At 30.8% G+C, this 26,996-nt stretch overlaps 2 protein-coding genes across 4 annotated transcripts; one reads left to right on the top strand and one right to left on the bottom strand.

Moving 5' to 3' along the window:
- The first annotated feature begins 16,425 nt into the window (after positions 1–16,425).
- On the top strand, positions 16,426–21,678 carry LOC131602932 (TOM1-like protein 5). 2 transcript variants are annotated; one of them, XM_058875160.1, is made up of 11 exons: positions 16,426–16,761; positions 16,939–16,993; positions 17,421–17,521; positions 18,189–18,267; positions 18,498–18,596; positions 18,687–18,800; positions 19,348–19,508; positions 19,948–20,023; positions 20,455–20,540; positions 20,949–21,107; positions 21,221–21,678. In XM_058875160.1, the coding sequence occupies exons 3-11, from the start codon at positions 17,421–17,423 to the stop codon at positions 21,564–21,566; spliced, it is 1,221 nt and encodes a 406-aa protein (XP_058731143.1). In that variant the 5' UTR covers positions 16,426–16,761; positions 16,939–16,993; the 3' UTR covers positions 21,567–21,678. The 2 variants fall into 2 exon arrangements, with proteins under 2 accessions (XP_058731143.1, XP_058731141.1); XM_058875158.1 differs by having other exon boundaries at positions 16,428–16,761; positions 17,413–17,521.
- Positions 21,679–21,881: 203 nt separating this feature from the next.
- LOC131602931 (ferrochelatase-2, chloroplastic-like) lies at positions 21,882–26,668 on the bottom strand. 2 transcript variants are annotated; one of them, XM_058875157.1, is made up of 11 exons: positions 26,430–26,668; positions 26,188–26,339; positions 25,463–25,763; positions 25,229–25,372; positions 24,957–25,058; positions 24,707–24,810; positions 24,481–24,607; positions 23,444–23,596; positions 22,838–22,938; positions 22,526–22,727; positions 21,882–22,434 (listed from the first exon to the last, which is right to left on the bottom strand). In XM_058875157.1, exons 2-11 carry the CDS (start codon positions 26,283–26,285, stop codon positions 22,210–22,212), a joined length of 1,557 nt encoding a protein of 518 aa, XP_058731140.1. In that variant the 5' UTR covers positions 26,286–26,339; positions 26,430–26,668; the 3' UTR covers positions 21,882–22,209. The 2 variants fall into 2 exon arrangements, with proteins under 2 accessions (XP_058731140.1, XP_058731139.1); XM_058875156.1 differs by having other exon boundaries at positions 26,435–26,667.
- Positions 26,669–26,996: the final 328 nt, after the last annotated feature.

Raw genomic sequence — 26,996 nt, 5'->3', positions numbered from 1 at the left:
ATTGGATTGGATCTGTTTTGTTAAAGGAGTAAAGGGACACTTTTTTTTGTTCATTCTTCAATCAATCTCATTGTCGTTTTCATAAGTTATCTTCTTCTTCTTTTCGTTTTTTGCTTTTATTTTACTAAAATTGCGATTTTTCCTTAATACTCGCCAACGACTCCACTGTTAATTTAATCTTAATTTGAATACACTAATATTTAACTAAAATAGTTTAACAAAATTGTTATCATCCCTCTTTTATTTATTTTTATTTTTAGTCGGTGTGAAAGTATCAAGTACAACACTTATTTTGAGATTGAGGGAGTGATGATTAATTGAATGGAGAAAACTTACGTACAATTCCTTACATATTTGAATTGAAAAAAAGTATAAACCATATTTAAAGAATTGTATTGAATTTTTTACTAAATGAATTTCCTATTCATGATTTTGAAGTTGCACCTAACTATTATTTAATATTATTTTGTGATACATTTAATTGTTCCATTATTTGATATTAATAAAATAATTACACAATAATTTTATTTTAGTAAATTTAACTCCTTTGATTAAAAATATTAATATAATTAATTATTATTTTAAAAATAAGCAAAATTTAAATTAAATGAAAGAACAATGCACTTAGAATAATAATTATTTTAAAACAGATCATGTGACATGGAATGGTACTAGTCTCTTTATTGAATATAATAGGCAAAACTGTTTTATATTTTTATTTGCTTAATATATATATATATATATATATATATATATATATATATATATATATATATATATGGGATAGAAATAAATGACACCAAGGTGTCAAAGTTTAATTTAACACTAAATATCAATCGTTAAAGTAATTGATCAAACGCTGATACTAAATAAAATAAAATAATAAAAAAAAATACACAGCATGTTTTTTTCTAAAAAATAGGCTATTTAGTATCATCGTTTGATCAATTATTTTAACGGTTGAGATTTTGTGTCAAATTAAACTTTGACACTTTGATATCATTTGATCATATATATATATATATATATATATATATATATATATATATATATATATATATATATATATATATATATATATATTTATATATATATATATATATATATATATTCTATTTTGATATCATTATGTAATTATTTTTAATTAAAAAATATTTTTTGAAAATCTTAAATTTCTAAAAAATAATTGCTAAAAATGTTTTATAATCATCTCTTACCCTAAGTCCTCTCTTGTGCTCCGTCCCTCAACTTCGTTCAATCAAATCCAAATGCTTTAACCCAAACTCTCTCAACCTAACGTCTCAACCCTAAGTCTCTCAAACCCAGGAACGTTGCTTGAACTCTCATCCTTCAATCGAAGAACCCAAAAACCATTTTCAAAGTTCTAGACCCAAGGAACGGTAACGACATGAGCGATTCCACCCATTCCGCTTTCATCGAAGAACAAAAAATATGTCAGATTTTGTGTGAGGTATGTCATGATTCCCTTTCTCCTCGTCTGATTTTATCTTGTTATCTGGTTCTTTTAGACAATACACTGATTGTAAACATTGTTATTCAGACCATCTCAAAGTCAATGCATTAAGCTGAGAATTCATCATATAGGAAAGTTAGTAGAGCATCCTGTTAAATGGTATGTTGATGGATTAGTGTATGAAATGGATTGGGTGTGGGATACATATTACATACCATATATGCAGTTTGAAAAATTGATAATAAACGAGGGATATAGGAATATCAAGTGCATGTGGTATTGGAACTCCAAGTATAGCTTTAGTCGTGGTATGAGACCCTTTAACTATGATGGTGATGTTCTTAAGTTAGTTGAGGATTTAAAAGGATTTGACTTGGTGGATTTTTATGTTGAGCACTCAGTAGAAGTTATAGATGAGTCAGAGATAGTACATGATTATGATGAGGATGATGGTCCAAATTATGTTGAGGATGAGGTTGATACTGATGTTGAAGTTGCAAATGATAATTATGTGGCTGGGAATGAAGTTGCAAGTGATAATGATATGGCTGAGAATGAAGTTACAAGTGATCGTGATATAAATGGGAATGAAGCTGACAGATAAGATGTTGAGGCTGAGACTGAACATGTTGATGTTGGAATAGAAGATGATGATGATGATGATGATGATGACTATATTGTTGGCAATGAGTTAGGTAGCTTTTCTAAGGAGGAATTTCAGTTTAGTGATCATGCTAACAATGATGAAAATGTGGAGTAAAATGTGGATTTGGGTCGGACAACCGTCATACAATGTGATGAGGATCATGATAAAGCTAGACATTCTGATGAGGATGATGATTATGATGTGTTGCATACACCTAATGAGAGTGGTATTGATGAGGAACATGATAATCTCAAACAAGAGACTTGTGCATGTAGGAAATGGGATTTAATTGGAATCCCTTGTAGTCATTTTATCACATGTATTTGGCAAAATAAGAAAAAAATTGAAGACTGTGTATCTGATTATTACAAGTAAATGTTTAGCATATATGTGTCTTAATAAATGTGTGTTTGAATATGTCTGTCTAACTATATATGTCTAGATATTGTAGGAAGAACACTTTCAAGAATATTTACTCACAGATTATTTACCCTACTAATGGTTCACAATTGTGGCCTTTGGTTGACCAATCCACCATGAACTCACCAGTTATGAAAAGGGCCATAGGTCATCCAAATAAACTGAGAAACAGGGCTAATAATGAACCAAGAAGTCAACATGTACTTCCTAGGAAACTTGCAACAGTCACTTGCCATAAGTGTGGAGGAAACTTCACAGATTATTTACCCTACTAATGGTTCACAATTGTGGCCTTTGGTTGACCAATCCACTATGAACTCACCAGTTATGAAAAGGGCCATAGGTCATCCCAATAAACTGAGAAACAAGGCTAATAATGAACCAAGAAGTCAACATGTACTTCCTAGGAAACTTGCAACAGTCACTTGCCATAAGTGTGGAGGAATGGGACACAACAAAAGAAGCTGCGAAGGAAAGAGAGCTGCTGATAGAGCCATCCCAAAAGGTGGAAACAAGAAGAAACCAAATGATGGACAAAAAGATGATTGCAAAGGGTGGACAAAAGAAGAAACCAAAGCCAAATGAAGTTGAGATTGGAAAGTCATCACAAGCACCACTGGCTACCCAACCATCTCGGTAGTAGTGATTAGAAGTTCCTTTTGTTTAGGTTGTCGTTTTGATCAAGTACTATATGTACCTTTTGGTTAAGTTGGTTAGGTTTGGTATTTTGTAAAAGTTGTAATGAAACTAGTCCTTTTGTGTATTTGGTTAAGTTATGTATTTGGTTAAGTTGGTTAAGTTTGGTATTTGGTTAAGTTGGTTAAGTTGTAACTTTTGAAGTACCTTTTGTGTTAACCAGCAAGGAACAAGTATTATGGTTAACTTGTAATGTTGTTATGGTATTATGCTTAATAAACAAGTATTATAGTTAATTTGTGTTATTGTTATTTTGGTACATTTTGCCATGAAAGCATTATATTGTCATTATATAGGTCTGTACTGAATTATATAGGTCTGTATTCAGTTATGTAGGTCTCTAAGTTATACTGTCATGTAAATGTCTAATTATATGTAACTTATACTCTCATGTAAGTTAATAATGACCTGTATTGAGTTAACAATGGTCTGGTCTGTAATGAACATATATTGGTCTAGTATGGTACATATATTGTATACTGGTATGTAACAATGGTCTCGTATGTAACATATATTGTAATGAACATATATTAGTCTGTAATGAACATAAACAAACTCATATTCTCATTGATAAATAAATTGATATCCTCATTGATAACCAAACTAATACATTTGGAACATCTGACAACACTACATTGAACAAATTGATACAAATCCTAAACCCTAAACATTGAACAACATTTGTCATCCTACTTTATTACAAATCCTACCACTAGTGGTACTACCAACAAAGCAATCAAAACAATCGAAAACTTTAAATACTTGATCTCCTTATTCAAATTTCGGATCTTTCTATTCAATTCAGCTTCTTGGATCTTCCCTGCATCGATTTTGAGCTTTGCAATATTAAGTCTCTGGTTCAATGTTGAAATCATGTCTTTTGCTCTACAGCCTATCTTTTCATCATACCAAACAAAATGATTGCATCGCTTATACCCCTGAATCTGCATAAATTTACAGATGGAATTTACAGCAACTCTAAACAAACATAAATGGCACTTTAACAGAATCAAGGGGTGGGGGTTATTGTAAGTCTTGTATTTCTTTTATTCGGTCTTCATAGCAAACAGTATTTTCCTAGTTGAAATATGAGAGTTATTTAGAAATTATTATCTTTGTTTTTTAGTATACTCCTTAAGATCATTATTATATAAAATAAGGTGAGGCCTAGGCTACCTTTGTAAAATTGGGGGTAATTTATCCCAAATGGCATATACCAATGGAATTTTGTCGCATAAAATAAATTTTTAAAATGACCTATTAACCCAAAACATGTCTTGATCTTTATGAAGGATCTTCATGAAGGGAGAAATAGAAATCTTCAAGGTCTAGCATGTGTTATTCTTAAACTTTAGGAGAAAAGTTTGGTTGTAAAGACTGTTGTCAAGCTTGGTATCTAGAATACAAACAATGAATTAATGGTTCTAGAGTTGAAGTTTGTTATCTGCAATTCTCTGTTTGGTGTCGATTGCTTGTAAATTTTTGAGTGTGTAAAGCTTAATGCATCAAATTATGGACAACTACCTACCGTTGAATCAAAACTATATAATAGGCTATAGAGCTTTATTTAAAAATTGTTGAAAGTGATTTTTAGAATGAATAATACTATGAACATGTCCAAGACCCCGAGTATTCAATCAAATTATGGTGCATGCAAAATTTTGTATTAGTTACAATTAAGAGTCCCTCAAAGGCGTTGGCTTTGTTTTTATTTGGTAGTTAGTACTTATTACATAAGATAAGAGTCCTTCCATAAAAAACCAAAGAGATGATATTTATAAGACTAAACATAAACATATTTTAACAATTAAAAAACATATTAAAAAAAAAACCTCAGCAGCTTTTTCGTTGTATCATCGTATAAATAAGTTGGGTTGGAGTCACCACTAAACTCAACTTCAGAGCCAAATTTAGCACATTGGGTGTCAGAAATAGTGAGATAGGCACCCAACTTTTCCCTATTTATTCGGATTTTCTTCCTCCTGTTGTGATATAAGTGTGAGTTGGAAATCCCACATTGCTTACAAAAGTGGAGGTTGAGCACTTTATAAGTGAGAAGATCTATACACCTACCATATTATGATTTTGAGTGAATATGTGATGTCTCTTTCGCTTGCGTTCAATCACCCCATGGTTCAATGATGCATTCTTTTGTTCCCTTGTCTTGATCTCACTATATTCTAAGAAAAGAGAATAATGCAACAATTTTGTTGAATTGAAAACGTTTTTCACTGGTCTAGAAGTTAAAAGGAGATATTGTACAACTAAGGAATAAGTATTCCATTGTAATATATCGTAGGAAGAAGTGTAAACTTCACATAAGCTGAAAAATAACTTGGAGTCATATTGTGAGCTATTTATATAAGCCCTTCCAAACATTTGCCTAAGTATTTGTGACATTAAATAGGATAATCCTAAATAAATTCTTCCAAGCACCCCCATGGTAACATGGTGCATTCTTTTGTTCCCAAGCCAATATTCTAAGAAAAGAGAATAATACATTAATTTTATTAATTGATTTGAAAAGTATTTTCTCTGGTCCAGAAATTAACCGGGGGTAACTTATTGCTAAGGAATAAATATTACATCGTAAGTCATAATATATCGCGGAACGAATTTCGTTCCAGCCAATGTGGCTGCCATTTATCTAAAAGACTGCAATTGATGAAACATGTGTGTGATGTTCAAAAGAAGGTGAGATGCAGAGTTATTGATGTAACTGGGGAAGATGAAACAAATGCACAAGCAGGTTTGTTGTCTCACTGTCTGAGTTTAATGAGGCTCAAGGATTCTGAGAATGGAAATATCGACTGTATAATGTGAAAAGATGAAGAAAAAGGCTACTGAAGCGAGTAATGTTAGGCTTATGAAAAAAATGGAATGCAAACTAGTTGTTGTAAGTATCTACTTGTCTCGGAGAGGACTGAAACCACTTGATTTCAGCTTGATGCCAGAGTTGATCTTCGAACCATATTAGTCGATCCAGTGAGTTGGATATTGTCTAATAAGTTGAAAAATTAAGAAAAAAATAAAAAAAAAAGCATCGGTACGACTGCAGTACATGTGTGTCTGTTTTCTATTATCAACTTGATGTACTTCATTTCAGCTCTATTTACGTCTTTAAATTTATAATATGCCACATTCAAAGTATAGAAAGAAATATCTAAAAGTGTGTGATTTCTATTTTCTTATGATTTTAATTTTTTCATTGATATTCACACCACTAGATACCTAAAGAGGCTGATGCCAAAAAGTCAAGAGCAGAAAAGCTATTAACTAAAATAGATGCATATGGTTCCAACTGGTCCTGATAATATGAGTGAAACAAACACAAATGAAGAACATGTTATGGTCTGTGTGGTTGTTTTAAAATGAAGGTGTAATTATAACTTGGTGGGTAATCTTCAGCTGTATCGGAGTTGCTACATTGCAATGATGCAAAAGTGACTACTGCTTATGATACTCTGTAGGTACCCGCGGTGTTTTTGATGGCGTCATTGAGAATATGCATTTGCATTGGAGGCATCAATAACTTCTTAAATTAATAACAAAAGAAAAAACCCTTACTTTTGTTGGAGAAATAGTTGGTTTACTGGAATACAATAGTGGTGGAATACTAGTAGCAATAGATAGACTTCCCATCCATTTTCAAGATGAAGATAGTTGTGCGACTCGAATAACAACTTCAAGCTAATTTGAATCATAGGAAAATAGGTCATTTTTCTTTATGAGATCTTGTTTCAAACTACTTACTCATTTGACTCAAATGATGAAATGCTCGTGAATTGAATCTAACTGAATTTTTTCATCCATTTTTGTGTTAAATCTCAAACACATATAAATTCATTTTCGTTATCATTTTTCAAAAGCACAACATAATGAAGTCATAATCTACATTGTGATTTTGTGAAATCAACACCCTCTCACTTTTGAAAGTTCAAAAAATCTTACAAATAATTTTTTTCTTCTTCAACCTCTAGTTTTGATTTCAGAACATGATAATGAGAAATTTTCAATTGATTAAGGGAGACATCATCTTGAAACTAATCGTTCTTGAAGATTTTGTTGAGATTTTCAAGAAGCTTGCAAGATTGAGGTTGTTGTCCTTGGTGCTGACAAATTCTAATGAAAAGAAGGAGGTTTTTTTTCCAGGTGTCCTTTTAGACAATTTATGACTTAAGAAATCGGCGGGATCAAGGGGTGATTGCCACACATAAATACTGTGAGCAGATTGGTGAAGCTGGAAGATTCAAGAAGTGTGAATCGAATAAAGATTACATAGAAGAGTTTGGCATTACACTTACAATTAAAGATCTATATAGGAGATTTATTTTTCTCAATATTATTGTGGATTAGTGATTGGATGAAATTTTCTAATATTTGTCAAAATAAAAAGGAACAACACAGGTTCCAATGAAAAATCATTGAAGAGTGGAGTAGACAAAGCGAGGACCACTATATATTCAGGTGTACTCTCTCTCTCTCACACACACTTTTGCATTTAACTTTTCGTTGGATAATCACAACCATTGTTGGACCACCAACATATGCAGCTCCAATGCAACGAATCTTCACCATTTTTTCTTAACAACCTATTATATTATAAAAACACAACAATCAAATCTCAAAAACAACACACAACTTTTTTTATACCAAATGATAAAATCAATTATTATTATAATCTTAGAATTGTTAAGTTTCAACATATTCCCATCCACAAGTGAATCAAACTATTTAATTATTGATACTCTCACAATCGCAACAGTTCCTCTACCTAGCAAACCTTCAAATTGGTTTGAATTTTTTTCCATTCACATTATGTCATGCTCTCTTAATTCCAAACCAAAACCAATCGTATATCCTTCTGCAAAAATTGCAGAGAAGATGAGGACACTCCGTATAAAACACCAGCCTTCTCATTACATTAATCATCCATTGCATTATGATCCTACCTACATATCAAAAACTCCAAACATCCTCCTTCCTTCCCCTTACTTCAAATCAACACCAAATACTCTCACCCTTTGCCAAACAATCAATCATAGCCGCCCACACTCAATATTTTAATAAAAATCAAAACTTTCTCCAACGCAAAACTTTAAAATCTCTACTTCAATAAAAGTCAAAACTTTCAATAAAAATCAAAACTTTCTTCAACAAAACTTTCTATCAATAAAAATCAATACTTTCAATAAAAATCAATACTTTCAGTAAAAATCAAAACTTTCTTCAACATAAAACTTTAGAATCTCTATTTCAAAAAAATTCAAAAATTTCTTCAACACAAACTCTATAAAAAAATACCTACAAAGATACAAAAATAAAAAATTAGAGACAACTCAAATTAGGAAGAGAAGTAACTTTTATGACATTCAAGACAACACCAAACCGAACACTACTCTTGAATGCCTCACACACACACACACACACACACACATATATATATATATATATATATATATATATATATATATATATATATATATATATATATATATATATATATATATATATATATATATATATATATATATATATATATATATATATATATATTATGCGTGTTTGCGCGTGTGTTATGTTGAGGCATGCTTTAATGAAATTATACATTTGTCATATTTTCATTGGAAAATAGTAAGAACCACACAAAGATGATAAATGTACTTAAATATCATTTAGTGAGTGAAAATAGAAAAAATTAGCATACGTGTAAGAAGAAATTATACATTTGTGATATTTTTATTGAAAAATAGTAAGAACCACACAAAAAGAATTGTACCTAAGTTTTGTCCTAAAAATTATACTAAGGATGTAGAAAAAGAGAAAAACCTTTGTAATAAAGCATGTTGTTCTTATCATTGGTTTCTTTTTGAATTTGAATGAGTCATGTGAAAGAGATATGAATGACATGGTTTGCATGTTGCAGTGGTTGAATCATGCAAGCGGTATTACGCAACAATTCTATAAGTAAGATATGTGTAAGTAACATTTGCATTATCTTCATACTCTTTATTACATTAAAGTTAGTTTATTTATTCCATAAATTAATTTAAATACTTATGTTAATTAACCAATTTCATACTATAATTGTTATCTAATTTTTTTTTATAAGCGAAATTGTTATCTAATTAATAGCATTAGACCACACAGCTTACAAATAAAGCATCGCATAGCTCGTGAATAATGCAATTCAACATTTCCTTCCTTCAACATTTTTTCACAAGTACAAAATACTTTCTATATCACGTTAATTTTTTTTTTCCAGAAGTATAAAACACTTATTCCACACTTCATATATCTCATTCGTTGAAATTTGAAAGCGATAGATTTTAGCATCAATTTTTTTCTTCTATAGTTGAAAGTATGGTTTAATATATTTTAAATAAATGGATTCCAACTTCAATTTTTTCTTTTAAGATTGGAAGTATAGTTTAATATATTTAAATGAAAATAAAAAGGGGTTTAAATCACATAAATTTCACTTTTTCATCGATTTTCCAGTTTACAGATGGGATAGAATCCTACAAAATGAGTATGGGCAAGGGCGTGATAGGATGGAAATTTGGCTCATTTCCAATGCATATCCGAAAAAAATATATGGACACCTTAGTACCCACCCACCTCATTCCCGCCTAATATATATTTATATATTTTAGTTTATATTGTTATATAAAAATTTATCTTTATCAATTAAAAAAATAAAATAATGTATAAATATTACGTATTTTAGTATAACTTTAGTTTATTTCATATTTCAACAATAAGATTTTTGAAATTTTTTTAATGTTGTTAAAAACTTAAAATTTTATGATATTTTATAATTGATTTATTTATTTTTATTAGAGATGTGGGTAACTGATTCGGATACGGGTACTTACATACCATAAGTATGAGTGTTAATGTTGATATCCAAGTTGCCATTTCCATCTATATCGCTTGTGCATTAAAAAGTGATCTAAATAGAAACATCAAATTTAAGTTTCAGTTTTTTTTTCCTCTAAATTTAAGGAACAACCTTGGAACAATAGCAACATGGTGGAAATCAAAAAAGAAAGAACCTGGTTGGAGAACCATCCTTGAAGCCAAACAACGACGTCAAATTTAAAGCGACAAAAAAAGAAAGAATCTGGTTGGAGAACCATCCTTGAAGCCAAACAACGACATCAAATTTAAAACGACAGTCACAATCATTCAGATTAATTATGTCCAGATTAGTAAATTTTCAAAAGGATTCCAAAAATGTGTTGTAATATATTTCAAAAATTATCTATATAAATTTCTGTTTATTTTTTCATTATATAATTTTAAAATTCATTATATTTACTAAGCACCTCAGCTACGTGTTTAAAAGTCATGATTCCTAAAAGTCTATTTTTTTCAAACCATCCTTTAGATACATGCCCATATGCATTTAGCGCTATAATTCCTTGGTCAACATGCTAAAACTCCATAGTTATGCAACTATCTAAAATTTCCTGTAACAAACAAAAAAATGTGTATGAAAATCTCAAATTGGCTTTGTGTCAAGCACAGTCTACACCGATAAAGCACGGAAACGATACGAGTATTGGATACGATACGTATCCGATACGTTTAAGATACACATATAAAAATTAAAATAAAATATTATGTTAAATTATAGTCTAACAAACCCAAACTCCTAATAGAACTTTCAATACATAACTATATTACTGAAAAATATTAAATCTAAAATATTGGCATAGCACCTTGAATTTGATTTGGAAGATGTGGTTGACATTCTACTGTTTTAAAAATGGAAGGTATGAAGAAGTAGAAAAATAAAGTAGCAGAAGAAGAAAAAGTTTACGATACAACTTGTAGAGAGATGGTCAATATTGAAAATTGTTAGCGGCATAAATAGCAACTAATGGTCAATATAATTATATGAGATTATTGGAATTGAAAACTTGTACAGCTACTTCCTATTAGGATATGGAGACAACTTTTCTACCATCATAAAAAGTTGGGTAGTGTACCTCCAACCAATCACATGATACCATATAATTTAACACATTTAATTATTTATTAAATTTTACAATTATTTGTTGTTTTCAAAACATTTTACAAAGGAGGTAACCTTACCCAACTTTTTGAGTTGGGTAGATAAGAATTCACCTTAGGATATTAGGAAGTAGTAACTAATGATGAATATAATTAAATGAGATATTGAAAATTGATACTCCCTCTGTTCCAAATTATTTGTCCCAATAAAATATTAAGAAACAGTAACAAATGAAAGAGAGAATGGTATACCAAATTATCCTGATTAATTATTGGTGTATTCAAAATAACATTAATACTAGGTGAGAAAACAATAAATTAAGAGTATTTATTAGATGGTACAATTGGAATTAGAAGATTAATAGTAATGTAAAGTGACAAGTATTTTGGAACAAATTTTTTTAAAAAATGTGACATTTATTTTGGGACAGATGAAATATAAAAGATTATTTGAATCTTTGAAAAGTGAAAAGATTAGGAAAGAATTGAATGGGGAATAAATAATGAATATTAAAAAATTAAAAAAATAAAGAAAAAAATCTGAAAAAAATTGGGAGGTCACATATCTGAGTGTATCGGAAGCGTATGGCAGCCGTATTGAAATTCTTTTTTTTTTTAATTTTAAAGAAAAATTTTGAATACTCCTTTGATACGTATCGGCAATGTATCGGAGCGTATCAGATACGATTGAACCGGAATTTTGAAGTATCCGTGCTTCATTGGTTTACACCAAATTCCAATAAAGTATAGTATATAATATAACAATATTAAACTAATTGTGTTAGATGCTGAGATTTACTTCTAACAGATTTACTTCTAACAAACTAGTTGGATAACTAAGGTTCAAAATGTTGTAGTTTTGGTAAAATTATACTCGTTATGCTCAAATAATACCCGGTCAATCATTTTAAAAGTGAACTATATATGACAATTATTAGTTTGGGTCATGTTGAATGAATGTCTCTAGATGCGTATCCTGGTTGATCTAATACCTGTTTGAAAATAGATTTTTTCTTTACCCACCTCAACGAAAACCCCATTTTACCCTGCTTCGGAAATGTATTTCCGAAATATTTTTTTTCTAAATTTTTCCAGACTTCGGAAGTGCATTTCCGAAAAAATCCCAAAAATTGGGATTTTGACTAATTCGAAGATGCATCTCCGAAACAACAAAAAAAATCTAAAAAAATCCCAAAAATTAATTTTAGGATATTAATTAATTCATATATCATAAATTTGATATAATTTATGAGTAATGAATAATAATAATTATATATTTTGATATAATTTATGAGTTATGAATAATAGCTATTATATATTTCTATCCTGATTCATATTTTAAAATTTAAAATAATTTTAGTTAAAAAAATTAAAATAATTTCACTTATAAAGTAGGTTATAATTTTTTCTTTATATATTTATAATAATTGTTATATATTTATAAAAAAAATGAGTATTTTAATTTATATATTTATATAATAATTATAATAGTTATTATATATTTATAAAAATTATTATATATTTATATATTTATATAATAATTATTATATATTAATTATAAATATATTTATATATTTATATAATAATTATAAAAATTAAAAAAAATGAGTGTTTTAATTTATAATAATTATTATATATTTATATATTTATATATTAATTATTATATATTTATATATTATATATTTATATAAGTTAAAAATTATTTTTAACTTTAAAATTGTTTAGGAAATTTTGATTCACCTTGATTTTATTGATTAACCTTCATTTTATTGATTCTTGATTTTATACCTATTAATTGTATTGATTCACCTTGATTTTAATTTTTTAATAATTATTGAATTATTTCGGAAGTGTATATCCGAAACATTTCAAGACCAATTTGGTCTTCGAATATTTCGGATATGCATCTCCGAAGACACCCCTCCAAAAAAGTGTTTTCGGAAATGTATCTCCGAAAATCCAAAAAAGGGGTGTTTTCAGAAATGCATCTCCGAAAACACCTTTTTTCGTGTTTTCGGAAGTGCATTTCCGAAATAAGACAAATTTTTTTAAAAAAAAAAAACGTTTCGGAAATGCATTTCCGAAGTGAAGGTATTTTAGGTTTTTCACCGGAGGTGATCTAGAAAAGAGGGAGGTAGGGAAAGAAATTTTGATCAATCTTAACCATTTCGGTTATTGCCAAATTCAAACAGTTGATCAGTGTCTGAACGAACAATGGTAACCGTAGCATTTGCTTTCAAAAGCAAGAATGAACATGGTAATCCAACTATGTTGCTTCTATCTACACAACTGTCATATATTCCTTTTTATCCTTATCCCACTTGGCGATAATAGTCAAAGACTTGTCTGAATACAAGTAGCATATGTACATAAGATACACAATTTCAAGAAAATAGTTCAAAATCTTGTAAGTTCTTGATCAGCATGAGCTGTTAAAAGCAAAACTAGTGAAATTCAATAAATTTTAAACCAAATTTCATAAAATAGAAAACTACCAACGCATTTAATCATTTTCTTAAGAACTACACTGAGCGCAAATAAGATATTTATTATGAGACTGAGAGAGTATTCACGTTTTTCAACTACTCTATTATCTATAATAAATAAGGATATTTTAGTAAATGATACAAATTTTATCATTAAAACTAACATATCTAATTATTTTCTTAAAAATCATACAAATCTTAAATAAAACAATTATTATGAGAATATGGAATAAATAGATATTATATTAAAGACTTCATATGCAAGTTTATTTGTCTATGAGCTTATCTGTTTTTCTTTCTAAGAAATATGCAAGCTTCATATGATGGAATTGCCACTAAGGATCTAATAGAAGCATTCTTTATAGTCCTTTTCATTTTTGTTTCACTTTTTATATGTTTCTACCATATTATTAAAAAGCACTACTATAAAACTCATCAAACTATTACTCCTTGTAAGACAAAGTCAACCGGTATATCTAGTGGAATTGAGTGGAGTTTTATACAAGAGAAAATGGACGATGCATTAACAGTATAAAAAAGTTTTATATTGTTAATTAATCACGATCATGCGTCTTATTAAGTCGTATTATTATTTTTAAATTACTGAGATGTCATGATAGAATAATATATTTTTATTAGACAATGCATATCCATTAAATCTTTTATTGAGTCAACTTTCTAGTTTATCATTTATCCAAATAAGATGTACCATATGGTTAGATGATTTTGTATATGATGAATTAGTGTACAAGTTAAGATGTGATCATACATTCTATAAAAATTATACAATCTCGTGTTTAGCAAAAAAAAAAAAAAAGAGAGAATTTGTCTCGTATGCATAGACTATTAGAGAATATAGTGAATAATGTCTAATTCTAAAAGGAATTGTAACAACTAAGAATTTTATATATGATATGAGTGTTGTTGCTACTATTTTAATTGATTTTCATCAATAATAATAATAATAATAATAATAATAATAATAATAATAATAATAATAATAATAATAATTATTATTATTATTATTATTATTATTATTATCACAAATTTGTTGCTTGATTAATTTGAGAGAGAAAATTTCAAAAAAACATTGTGATTTTTAAAAATAAAATAAATTTGTTTTAAAAAATTATTAAAATAATTTTGTGCGAAATTTAAAAATAAAATTCATTAGATTTATAAAATAAGATGGATGAATTATATCTCTATTAATGATCTTTTTGGTTCAATAGAGGGGAGGGGAGGGATTTTTATCAAGTGCTGAGGGGAAGGAAGTGGAGGAATTTTAATTACATATATGTTTGCTTCAAAATATGAAGGGGAGGGGAGGGGAGGGGGTGAATTTTATTTCCAAATATGTTAGGTTCACAAGGGTAGAAAAAGTATTTCGAAACTAATTTACATTTTTAACCTTGTAATTTTGCAATAAGATTCACACTATTTACCATTTATAATTTAAATACAAATTAATTGACGAGATATAGTATTCAATTCGATAACCAATTTTTTTTTATAAAAACATAACGGTTATAATATATAATTTTAAAAAGATTATCCAATACAATAAAATCTAACAAAATTATTAGAAACAAAAATATTAAAAAAATATTATTGACTAAAGATGTGTGTTGAGAATGTGTAACACCTTATCCGCATGTTTTTATAAATAAAGAATTTAGGGTTTAGAGTGTTGTATCTCGAATATTCATTTATCTCAATTGTCGCCTAACATAGTTCTAGAACTTACGCACTTTCGATTAAGTCAGTTTGGCGAATAAATTGAGTTGGTTCGATCGGTTTAATATTTATTGGGCTAAATTCATAAAAATGGTCTTCTTTTTTTTTATAATTTCACAAATATTATTTTTTAATCCTTTTTTAAAAACCTATCAAAATTTTAGAATAGTATAAAGAAAATCTTTTTTATCATTAAAAAAATTATTATTACGTGATAATCACTTGTCATTAATTTTATAATTAAATAATATTCAAATTTCATTGTGTTATTGTGAATATATAATGCTACAATTAGATTATTAAAATGATAATAATCTGACAATATTATTAACTTCATTTTTATAATGCGTCAATCTTATACTAATAAAAATAGAGAATATCTTATCTCACTCCATAGGTTTCTCATACATCATGTGCGTTGTCAAATTTGCCTTTTTATTTTCGGAGGTGTATCTTCATAAGCACATTTTTTTGATTTTATGTTAATTTGTTCTGTAGATACATCTACGAAATTTTTTTTTAACTGAATTATTTGGAAGTTTTCTCAATTTAAAATACTTTCGTAGATGTATCTCCAGAAAAATCTAAATTTTGGGAAAAAGTGCTACCGTAAATTTATCTACGAAAACATGAGACATAAATGTAGTTGCGTCGGGTGTCAAAGAGTATTATAGAATGAATTGAGATATTCTCTAAAAATTATTTACTATCTAATTTAAGCAATTGAATCAATCCGACTCAATCCGATTCATTTACACAAAAAAAAAAAAATCGGTCAGTTTCAATCGGACGGTTAAAATTTTTTCCATCCCTAAATCCCAAAGCCGGAAAGAGTGTTGAATGATAGCGAGTGTGACGAGGCAAAAGGATAAAGCATGAGTCAACAAAACGAGTGGAAGTTGAAGTTAACAAATTGCAGCTTCTCCTTGGAAATGAGCTTTAGCTTGGGATGAGTGGGGTCACTGATAACGACATCTCTCGTGCCGGTGACGCACTTTCTTTCTTCATTTACAACAATCTTATACTATTACATTCATTCTTCTACAATAGTAACCTCTTATTACTACAAAACGACATCCAAATCAATCGATAAAAAATAACTAATCCAAATCAAACATTCATATTTTATTTGCAAAAAAAGCTTTTAACTGATTAAAAGAAAAAGCAGCAAGATAATCGATTTTGTGTGCCACTCTGGGAAATGTTGAATGTCTTTAGGGTTTATCAGTGCTTCCTCGCCTTCGTCCTCGTAATCTCCATCTTCATATCCGTTTTTCAAGGTATGTAACTTTTCACTGATTCTATCTTGTTCAATAAATCATACTGATAAATATTACAATTTTCGATTATAAGGTTTCTGATTTCAAGTTTTGCTTATTTTCATCAGTTCCATTACTTTGAGCTGAGATTGAAATTGAGTTTAGTGCTGAATTAGATCATCTGGATTTTTTTTGTAGGTCGTTCGTGATTTGCTTGCAGTTCAGACTTAGGTTTGTGCTATAGTAATAAGAGGTAATAGATATATGATTATAGTCAATTTTTATATTCAATTAGATGAATTATGACTTAGGGTTTAATTCTTTCTCTTAACTGACATGTATATAAGGGGCTTCTGAAAAATGAACAAGTGAGAGTACATTAGCAGTTTCCATCATTTGATCCATGTATAGCTGACTTCACCTAGTGAAAAAAAAAAAAAAAACTTAGGTTGTTTGAGAGTGTATTAAAAAATGACAAGTTTTTGTTTGCTAATTTCCTAAATCAAACCTTTATTTTTATGTAGCTGTTCCTACTATGCTTCTAGTGATCAAATTTGATTAGCTGCCTAATTTAATTTTAGTTGATACTTAACTCCTTGTTCGATATTTGCTTTCTTGTCAGAAATATATTTAAACTGTTTATATTCTGTTTAATTCTTAAATTTTATGTAGAAATAAAGATGGCAGCTGAGCTAGTCAATGCTGCAACAAGTGAGAAACTGGCAGAAATTGATTGGACGAAAAATATTGAAATCTCTGAATTAGTTGCCCGCGATCAAAGGTACTCCACAGAGTTCTTTCCCTCTATCTCTCTACCTCCATACATATAGTGCTGTGTCTTTCTAATTGATCATTGATCAACGCCCCAAAAGTAAAATATGATGAAGCTAACCTCAATTTTTTCTTCATTTTTAATTTCTATCATTTAGGCTTTTTGTTATGGCACTTTATGTTGTATTATGTTATTTTTTTGATTTGGGAATCTTACCTATGTTCTTCACATAATCCCATTACTAATGCCCTTACCACTTGAACTATGCATTATCGGCTAAGTGGGTTCTTTAATATTGAAAGATAATCTTCATGAATGACAATTTTTTTCTTCTTAATCCAATTAATTTAACTGTATTTACCACATTTGTCTTACCAAATTGTGTATTTCTTTTTCATTTAAGCTGTGTTACGTGTGTTTGTCTCTGGTTTGTTTTTCAGAAGGAAAATTTAAACTAGAAGTGTTTGGTTAGTTATCAGACCTCTGATATTTGGTGCTAACTTAATTTGCGATTCAAAATCTATTATTCATGGTACTTGTTGAACACTGCATCTAGATTGATGCTTGAGCTTAGCTGGTCTTTCACTTGACTACGAACTCAATAATATGCTATAATATTCCAAGGGTCGGAGTAGTGTTTCTGTTAATACCGTCATTTTGTTTTATGAATGTTCAGGAAAGCTAAAGATGTTGTTAAAGCTATAAAAAAGAGATTGGGTAACAAGAACCCCAACACTCAACTTTATGCTGTCATGGTGAGTATACTGATCTTATTGTGAAATAGTCTATTTAAAATATTCCATAATTTTTCTAAACCGTTTTACCTAGAACCACCACTTATAAGAAAATAATTTGCTGCACATAGTTTTCATCGTACCCGAAACAGAGAAGATTGGATACTTGTTTTATTTTCTTGAATTATTACCTTATTTGTGTTTATGCACTGGTGTTCAACTAACTAATGTTAGACCTGTGGAATTTCTAGTTGCTGGAAATGTTGATGAACAACATAGGAAATCACATTCATGAGAAGGTGGTTGATGCCGAAATTATTCCTATTCTAGTGAAAATTGTAAAGAAAAAGGTGATTTTTTCTTGAAACTATTGTGATATTTTGTCTGTTCTCAATATTGATTTTTCCTTGCGCTCTTTGGTTTTTTTTCTTTGCTTGCAGTCAGATTTGCCTGTCAGGGAGCGAATATTTCTTCTACTAGATGCAACTCAAACATCCCTTGGCGGTGCTACTGGAAAGTTTCCGCAGTATTATAAAGCATATTATGATTTGGTGGTAGGTGCATATAAGTGAAGTACAACCTGGAAATCTGCCTTTGGTTCCAATATACATTGTTTGATATATAAGGTTCTGCATGATGATACATAAAGTTCTTTTTTACTAGAGGGCTCATAAATAGAAGAAGCTGATATATTATGCATTGTTTTTGGCTTCGCATCCTAATAGGATATAGCTGGTGCTAAATGCTAAGCAGATATGCTGAATTAGGGTATACTATTTGTGATGATATTGTGGGAAGATTGTACTAAGAGTAAAGTGGTAATAAATGATCCTTGGATTATGTTGGCCGAAAATGGTTGTATTTTTGTATTAAAGCTCATGGGTGGTCTGCAAATATTATTGGAATCAGACATTGAGAATCTTTCAATTTGCTTATGAGCATATTTTTCGAACATGTTTTATACCTGAATTATAGACGGCCATGATGTTTCTACTTCCCTTTGTATATGATATACAACTATAGAATTTTTCTAATTAATCAATACTAATTTGTCATTTATCTGCTCAATGCTAATGCTAAATTGTGTTTTACTTTTTACAGAGTGCCGGGGTGCAATTTCCGCAAAGAGCTCAACTTGTTCAATCAAATCGTCCTAGTTCAGAACCAAATAGGACTAATAATGTACCCAAAAAGGAGCAGGTCCCACTTAGACATGGAGGGGTTCCTCAAAAAGCAGAACGCAACACTGTTCCTGAATCTAGGTGATTATTGCCTTTCAGTTTTAGTAAAACTTGATATAGACTGGGTCTTCCAAAAACCTTTGAGTGGAAATAACATTTTCCCTCACTCAGTAACCCCATTTTTACATTTTGTTTTATAAAAATGATCTTCAGTGTCCATCCTTTAACTGAATACATTGAAAAGGGTATAATTATGATAAGAATGATTATTTACTTATTTTGAGGATGGAAACTGGATACTGAGATTTATCCAAATACCATAGTTTTTATCTAATGAAATAAATGGAGATTAGTATGAAAATCTGTCTTCGGTTTGATACTTTTTCTTTGTTCCAGCATGGATGATTCTTAACCTGTGGACCTTAACTGATCTGGAAGAAAAACATCATCTAAATGTATTTGTTTTGTTGTCGTTTTCGTTATCTGTGAACCTCTCTTATTCTGCAATTTTGTTATGCAGCATTATCCAAAAGGCTAGTAATGCATTGGAAGTTCTAAAAGAAGTCCTTGATGCCATTGATGCCAAGCAGCCTCAGGTGAGCCAAGGATCTGTGATAATGAAACTAGAATTTCACACTCCAAGAATATGATTTGCATTTTATCTTGATTCATGTCTTGCAATACTTCTCCGTTCAAACAAAGTCTTAGGCCTCAAATTTGGTTTGCTTCTGGGTTTGAATTGACAACAAGAAATGAGGTTAAGAGGCTAAAGATAGTGTTAAAAACCCGTAGTAACTTTTTTTAGTAAACATAATTAACATCAAAATATCACAAACTTCTTCAAGATTGTACAGCAGAATAAGAATCATGAGGCATATGCTGTCAACTGGAAGGTATTTGACAAATGACTACGATGCTCTCTTGATAATTTTTATCTTGTCTTATGAACCAAAAGCCCTGTGATTTTCTTACAAAACATGTAAATAATCCCGTTCAAGTTTTTTGCTGAAACTGATTTATTTTCCAGGGAGCAAGAGATGAATTCACCCTTGACCTTGTTGAGCAATGTTCATTTCAAAAGCAGAGGGTAATGCATCTTGTGATGACTTCTCGGTAAGGCTGCTTTAAGTTTCTCTTTACTGCCAAAAGAAAATACATTTCCTTTCATTTCCCGACTAGAAATCTTTCAGTGAATGGCTTTTTTTGTCTTTGCTTCTGGTCGTTTGCCATAAGATTTTGATGTCATTCCTCTGTTCATTAATAATTCATGCAGTAGAGTTTTGCTATTGTTCCGAAAAAGTATTAACTGTTTTTTTCATGTGACTTGCCATTTTCTAAGATGAAGCAATAGGCTGAATCTTAAATGAATTTGTTCTCCATTTTCAATTAATAAATAGTAATAAGTAATATAACGGAAAAATAAAAATTCACACACTATTGTTGGTGCATTTGTGTGTGCATTCATGCATTTATCCTATGGTGAATTTGTGTTTCAACTTCTTTTTCTTGGATTGTTTGTAGAGACGAGAGGATAGTTTCCCGAGCAATAGAAGTGAATGAACAGCTTCAAAAAGTTCTAGATAAACATGATGACCTTCTTTCTAGCAAGGTTACAACAACCGTGAATCACTTCGACTGTGATGAAGAGGAGGAAGAAGAACCCGAACAATTATTCAGAAGGTGACTTGCTAGTTATTGAACGTGCTAAATTTATTTCCTTTTAAAGAAGGATTAGACTTGGTATTTGAGTATTCATTCATCTCCAAATGACAAACAATGCCTGATGCTGGCAGATTACGCAAAGGAAAAGCTTGTGTAAGGCCTGAAGATGAAGAAACTGAACCTCAGAGGTTCCCTCGATTGAGTTTGCTTGAAGAGAGACTCAACCGTCCACTAATACGATCACTAGAACCAACTCAGGAAGCTCATGCTTGTCCTGTACCTGTTGTGGTTCCACCTCCAAGTGCAAAGCTTCCTCCTGTTACAATTCCACCGCCACCTTCAAAGCACTCAGAGAGAGAAAGATATTTTCAGCATAATAAGGACAATGGCACTTTGGCTGGCCACATCAGAGACCTCTCTTTACACAGTCGCAATGGCAGCAGCTCGCAGAGTGGAAGCTTTGATTTTAGTGATTGATTTCGTAATAGAAGAATCTCCCTTTCAACCTTATTTTATTCTAGGTTCTCTTCAAAATTTGGTATTTGAAATTGAAAGCTCTCTAAGATAATTGATCATGACTTAAAGTTTTTGTATGTTCCAGGTGCTATTGTAATAATGCCTTTTCTATTCTTTTACAAGGGAGATAGAACTACACTTTCTACACTCTACACTTTTTTCATATAAACACAACTAAACATGCATTGTCATATAACTCAGTTTAAACTGAACTAAAAAAGTCAGTAGTCACATAGATATTTGACCAAAAACAAAACACTGGTTGTGTTGACAAGCTGGGAAGCAAACAAAATGAGCAAGAATTTTTGCATCCTTTTTAAACTCTATCTCTCATGTCAACACAGTATAATTGACAGTCTCTTTTCAATAACTGCTTTTTAAGCTACAACAGCTATCACAAGTCATGAAACCCAAATATAAATGCTTTAGATACATACAAGAGTAAATCACTATACATTATTTTTCTCTCTTTCCATCCATAAATGTTGCTCCTTCCGTGTGCATGACTTCGATAATAAGCAGCATATGTGATGCTAACGGTATACATATACATGCAAAAACTAGATTCCATTGCCATTGAGTGGGGAGGGAGGTCTCATCTCATTCACCTAAACAAGGGCAGTATTCCCCACTGGTGCAAAAACCCCTCTCCTGTGGTGACTTCTAAAAACAACAGAAGTAGCACTGCAATCATAGCTGCTCTTCCATTCCAAGTTTCAGCACTTTTTGTCCATCCCCATTCCCACACCAATATCGGCGGAGGCAACTCCCTGCGTTGCGAGTCATACGCTGCCAGCAACTCTTCTACACTGCCCAAGGGAACCAAAGACTGCCAACAGACCAAAACTTCTTGTTAGATCAATCAATGAAAGCACACAACTATAAAATAGAGATATAAATATGAGAATTAATAAGAGTACCTGTCGAGCTTCAAGGTTTGAAACAGCCATCGCACCAACATACGGGAGACTCTCAATTACAGCATCTGCCAAGTCTGAAATGAAAGTGGGTTCACATCCGAGAGCTGGAACACGGCCCCATTTTTCTATTCCAGATTCTAGTGCCAGTTCTTTGTACTCAACATCAATTTCTTCTAGTGTTTCAATATGTTCACTGACAAAGCTGTGAATAAAGAAGTTAAACCAAATACAAGTGTCACTTACTCTAGTCCAGGTCAGAGAGAGTTCGACAACTATACGTTAGTAGTAAAAAGCGAGGGAGGTTGATGCTACCTAATTGGTACAGCCAGCAAACTTTTTACTCCATTTTTCCCAAGTTCAATTATTGTCTCGTCCGTATAGGGTTTTAACCATTCCACAGGTCCAACTCTACTCTGTAAAGAAATATAGTAAACAGTTAGAAATTTGGAAAAGGATGTATCTAGAAGCAGTGGCCATATTTTGGGAATAGGAAGAGATTGATACAGATTTATTGTGTACTGTAGAGATGAGTCATCTGCAAGAACGCTATTGAGTAGTCTTTGCATGGTTCCTCAGATCCATATCAAAGAGGATTATTTTTACAAAAGGCTTTCTTTATATAATGACAGCTGAATCACACAAACTGTTCAGAATATTATGTCCTAATTGATAGGGAAATTCCAATTGTGACTTTGGTGAGGACTATGCTGAAAAGAAATCTCACTATAAATCTAGACATTTGATTTTTTTGCGGTGGAAAAGTCTCATCCTAATCAGGAATGTTCAAGAACGAAAAATGATAGAGTTTTCCTCTAAGTAAACATTAGTAAGCTTGAATTTTCGCACTTCAAGAACCAATTTCATCTATTAATACTTCTAAACAAGAAGCTGTGTCACAAGTTTGTAACAAAAAAGTACCTGATAAGCAAGTGTGTATGCATTAGATATCTTTCTTTTCGCAAGCTCTTCCATGATCAAATCCACGCATTCCTCCATCTCTGCCTTGTATGGATCACCAGCCTCTTCCACATAAGCAACCGGCACCCCATGTGCACTAAAGAATATCATGACCTGCAATAAAAACTAGTCACTAGGACTAAAACAAATATTTACAAAGACGTGACGCCCAACCTTAAGCTCAAACGGAGCTTGATTTCCGGAAAAACTGTCATTAATGCCAAAGTAAGATAAAAAGAAATCTTATTGAACTTTTGGATCCTCAACTGTGGTTAATGTGTGGTTTGGGTACTAACAATTTTTTGTACAAATTTAATCTCCGGTATTTGAGTGCCAATCTCAGGTCTTGTAAGAATTAAGTCCTTCCATCAAATTTCCTTCACGAAAAAACCCAAGTCCTTTTTCTACTCAGATAATTAGGGGTTTAGAACAGATTTAGTGACTTGAAGGATTTTGAGGTTAAATTTTCAAAGGTTTTTTCTCTCTCAAAGTTCCCCCCAATTTTGAGTGAAATTTGGTGTTCTAAATTGAGTAGAAGAAGAATAAAAGGCACAATTGGTTCAATTTGTGAATATTGAGTAGATAATGGCGGATTTTAATGTTTTACTTAGAAGAAAAAAAACTAATGAAGTGACTTGATTGTAGTAATTAAAAAATCGAGAGGATTAAATTTGACCACAAAATTATTGGGGGTCTAAATCAGATGTTGACCATAATAGTAAGACCAAAAACACAATTAAACCTATAAAGAATAAACAAAATGTTGGCTGTTTTAATTCACTTATTTTTAAATAATAATATCATTCGACAATCTCCCAAATACATTAAAGTTAATCGAGCAGAGTAATTTGCCGCCATCATTCTATTATACTAACCCAAAGTATCTGATAGTGACCATATAAATTAAGCTATCCACATTTGAAGTAGAAGAATAACATGATAAGATGAAAATGTTAAGGAACCACGCTTTGGTCATTTAAATATAAATGAAGTGGTACCTTCTCGGGGCTATCGAAACTCTTCAGCTCTTTTTCAATTAAATTTCCCATGGCTTTTATGTACCCTTCACGTTGGTACCATGAAGGTATTACCGTGTGCTGCATGTTGACTAGATACTCATCCTCTCTATGGAATGGAACCAATGAATAATTCATACAATAACAGTGTTAGATGATAAGTTGGATATGATGATGTGTGATAATAGTAGATTTTTATAGTAATCACCTGAATATACTCTCCAAGAGACGCAGACTTGAACCACTGGTTGAAATTGAAAATTGTGGATAAAGTGGAAGCACAACAAGCTTTGTAATTCCATCCCGTTTAATCTACATAATGTATTTCATAGGAAAATCTGTTAGATCACTTATTTTGATAACACAGGGACCTTAATTTCTAAAAATGCATCACTTACGGCGGCACAATCTTATTTATTGCTATCCAATTTGAATATTAAGATAAAGATGATAAATACCTGCTCAATAGCCTCTTCGGTGAATGGATGCCAGTAACGCATGCCAACATACACTTTGGCTGGGACATTCTTTTCGGATAGAGATTTTCTTAACTCTTCAGCCTGTATAGTGAACCATTAGAGCAATAAGAGAGCTCAAACCAATTTTCTCACACATAACCGATTCAAAATCGGGTAAGTTAAAAAAGTTTTCAATGTGATATCTAACGACTCAAATTTGAAATATGTGTTGTAGAGTGTAGAAAAAGGTTATCGGGCGGGAAGTGCCATGCCTGTGCATCGGTCATGCGTCTAAGAGGGGATCCACCACCAATGGAAGCATAGCCTTCTTTGCTCTTTGGTGCTCTTAAAACAGATACAAATTGAGCCAATGGCTTCTGAAGAAAAGTAAATAACCTCGGCAATCGTATAATATCCTGCATAATTGTATAGAAAATGTAAATAATAGTGATAAAAAAACAATTTGCTCAAATCATATGAATATTATGCTAAAGCTAGAGTATTACTGGATCGGCAAAGAGATTAAACAAAAAAGGCTGCACGTCGTCTAGAGTCTCTGGACCTCCAAGGTTTAACAATAAAACTCCGATCTTATCATCACCAATAAGAGGAGTATCAGAAACATCTTGAGTTGTTGAAGTTACTAACGCTTCCACAGGTAACAGGTGTCTGTTGAGTGATGATTGCTTGGAAACCAAAGGCTGTGCTTCAGACCAACCCGGAGTAAATTTGCCAACTATGCAAGTTTTCAACGGATTAGCATTAATCGAAGCCTTTTGAGTGGTACATATTGCCTGTGGCAATAGCCTATAAAAATAAAGAATCTTAGAGCATTAGAAAACTTTAGTAAAAAATTAGTAAGTAAATAATCAAAAAGCAAGAAAAACACAATTGCATACAAGGAAGAAGTTATAAGAACTCTCGGTGCGTTACGGTGACATAAAATTGTGAATGTAAACTGAAATGAATAGGCAAATGGAAGTTTTATCTTAGCACTAAGTGAGGTCTGCTACATGAATCAACAACAACTTCAACTTCTGCTATTCAAGACCATGCTTCTATCCAAATCAGTAAAATGCCATCTTTTAATAGTTAGGGCTAATAGTTCAGATTTAAAACTATGATGCCTCTGGTTAAATCAACTAAACTACAAACAAGAAATAACCTTAGTAAAATACTTGGTTACTAAAAATGTTCAAAAAAAAAAAAGATTGGCAAAAGGAACACTTACAGAGGAAACTTGAAATTTCGAGAACAACAAGTGAGGCATGGATGGGGACGAATATATGAGCAAGAAGAAGATGAAGGGGCACAAATTGGAGGATTCATAGCTTCTTGACAATTAAAAAAACACACTTTCACCAATAACTCGTCTTTCAATTACTGCACAAATGCACATGTTTAAGTCATTAGAAACAAAATTGAAGCTAAAAAAACCCAACCCAGAAATTGAATTAAGAAAAAGGAACAAACTTTACCTTATTCCCACAAATTGGGAATATGGGTCAGGTACTAGTGAATGAAGAAATTTTCTTTTTGGGGTTTTGATTTTACTTTGTTTATGAAGCAAATAAAGGTAGAAAAATGGTATAAATGTGTTTGAATCTGAAATCTAAAGGAAGAGAGGGACCCTTGAGGTTGAGAGTGACTAGTGAGACTGAAAAAAACACAGACCTCTTCTTCATTTTTTGTTTATCATCTCATCTTCTCCAACTAATTTTACTGCCCACTATTTTATTTTTCCACTAATTATTTTTTCTTTCATTGTCATAATTTGGACAAATATCTTACAAAATTAAATGTTCCTTTGGACCATTTCCCTTGAATACAAAATAATTTTTTTGAAAGAAATTTTATGTTTGAATTATCTACTTTTTGTTTGATAAATTGTGAATTATCCACTTTTATATAAATAAGTAATTGACAAATCTCATATATATATATATATATATATATATATATATATATATATATATATATATATATATATATATATATATATATATATATATATATATATATATATATATATATATATAT

The sequence above is a fragment of the Vicia villosa genome, linkage group LG5 (assembly GCF_029867415.1).
Source record: "Vicia villosa cultivar HV-30 ecotype Madison, WI linkage group LG5, Vvil1.0, whole genome shotgun sequence".
Classification (NCBI taxonomy): domain Eukaryota; kingdom Viridiplantae; phylum Streptophyta; class Magnoliopsida; order Fabales; family Fabaceae; genus Vicia; species Vicia villosa.
Note: the sequence above shows the minus strand (reverse complement) of the source record. Positions and strands in the feature narration are given on the sequence as shown.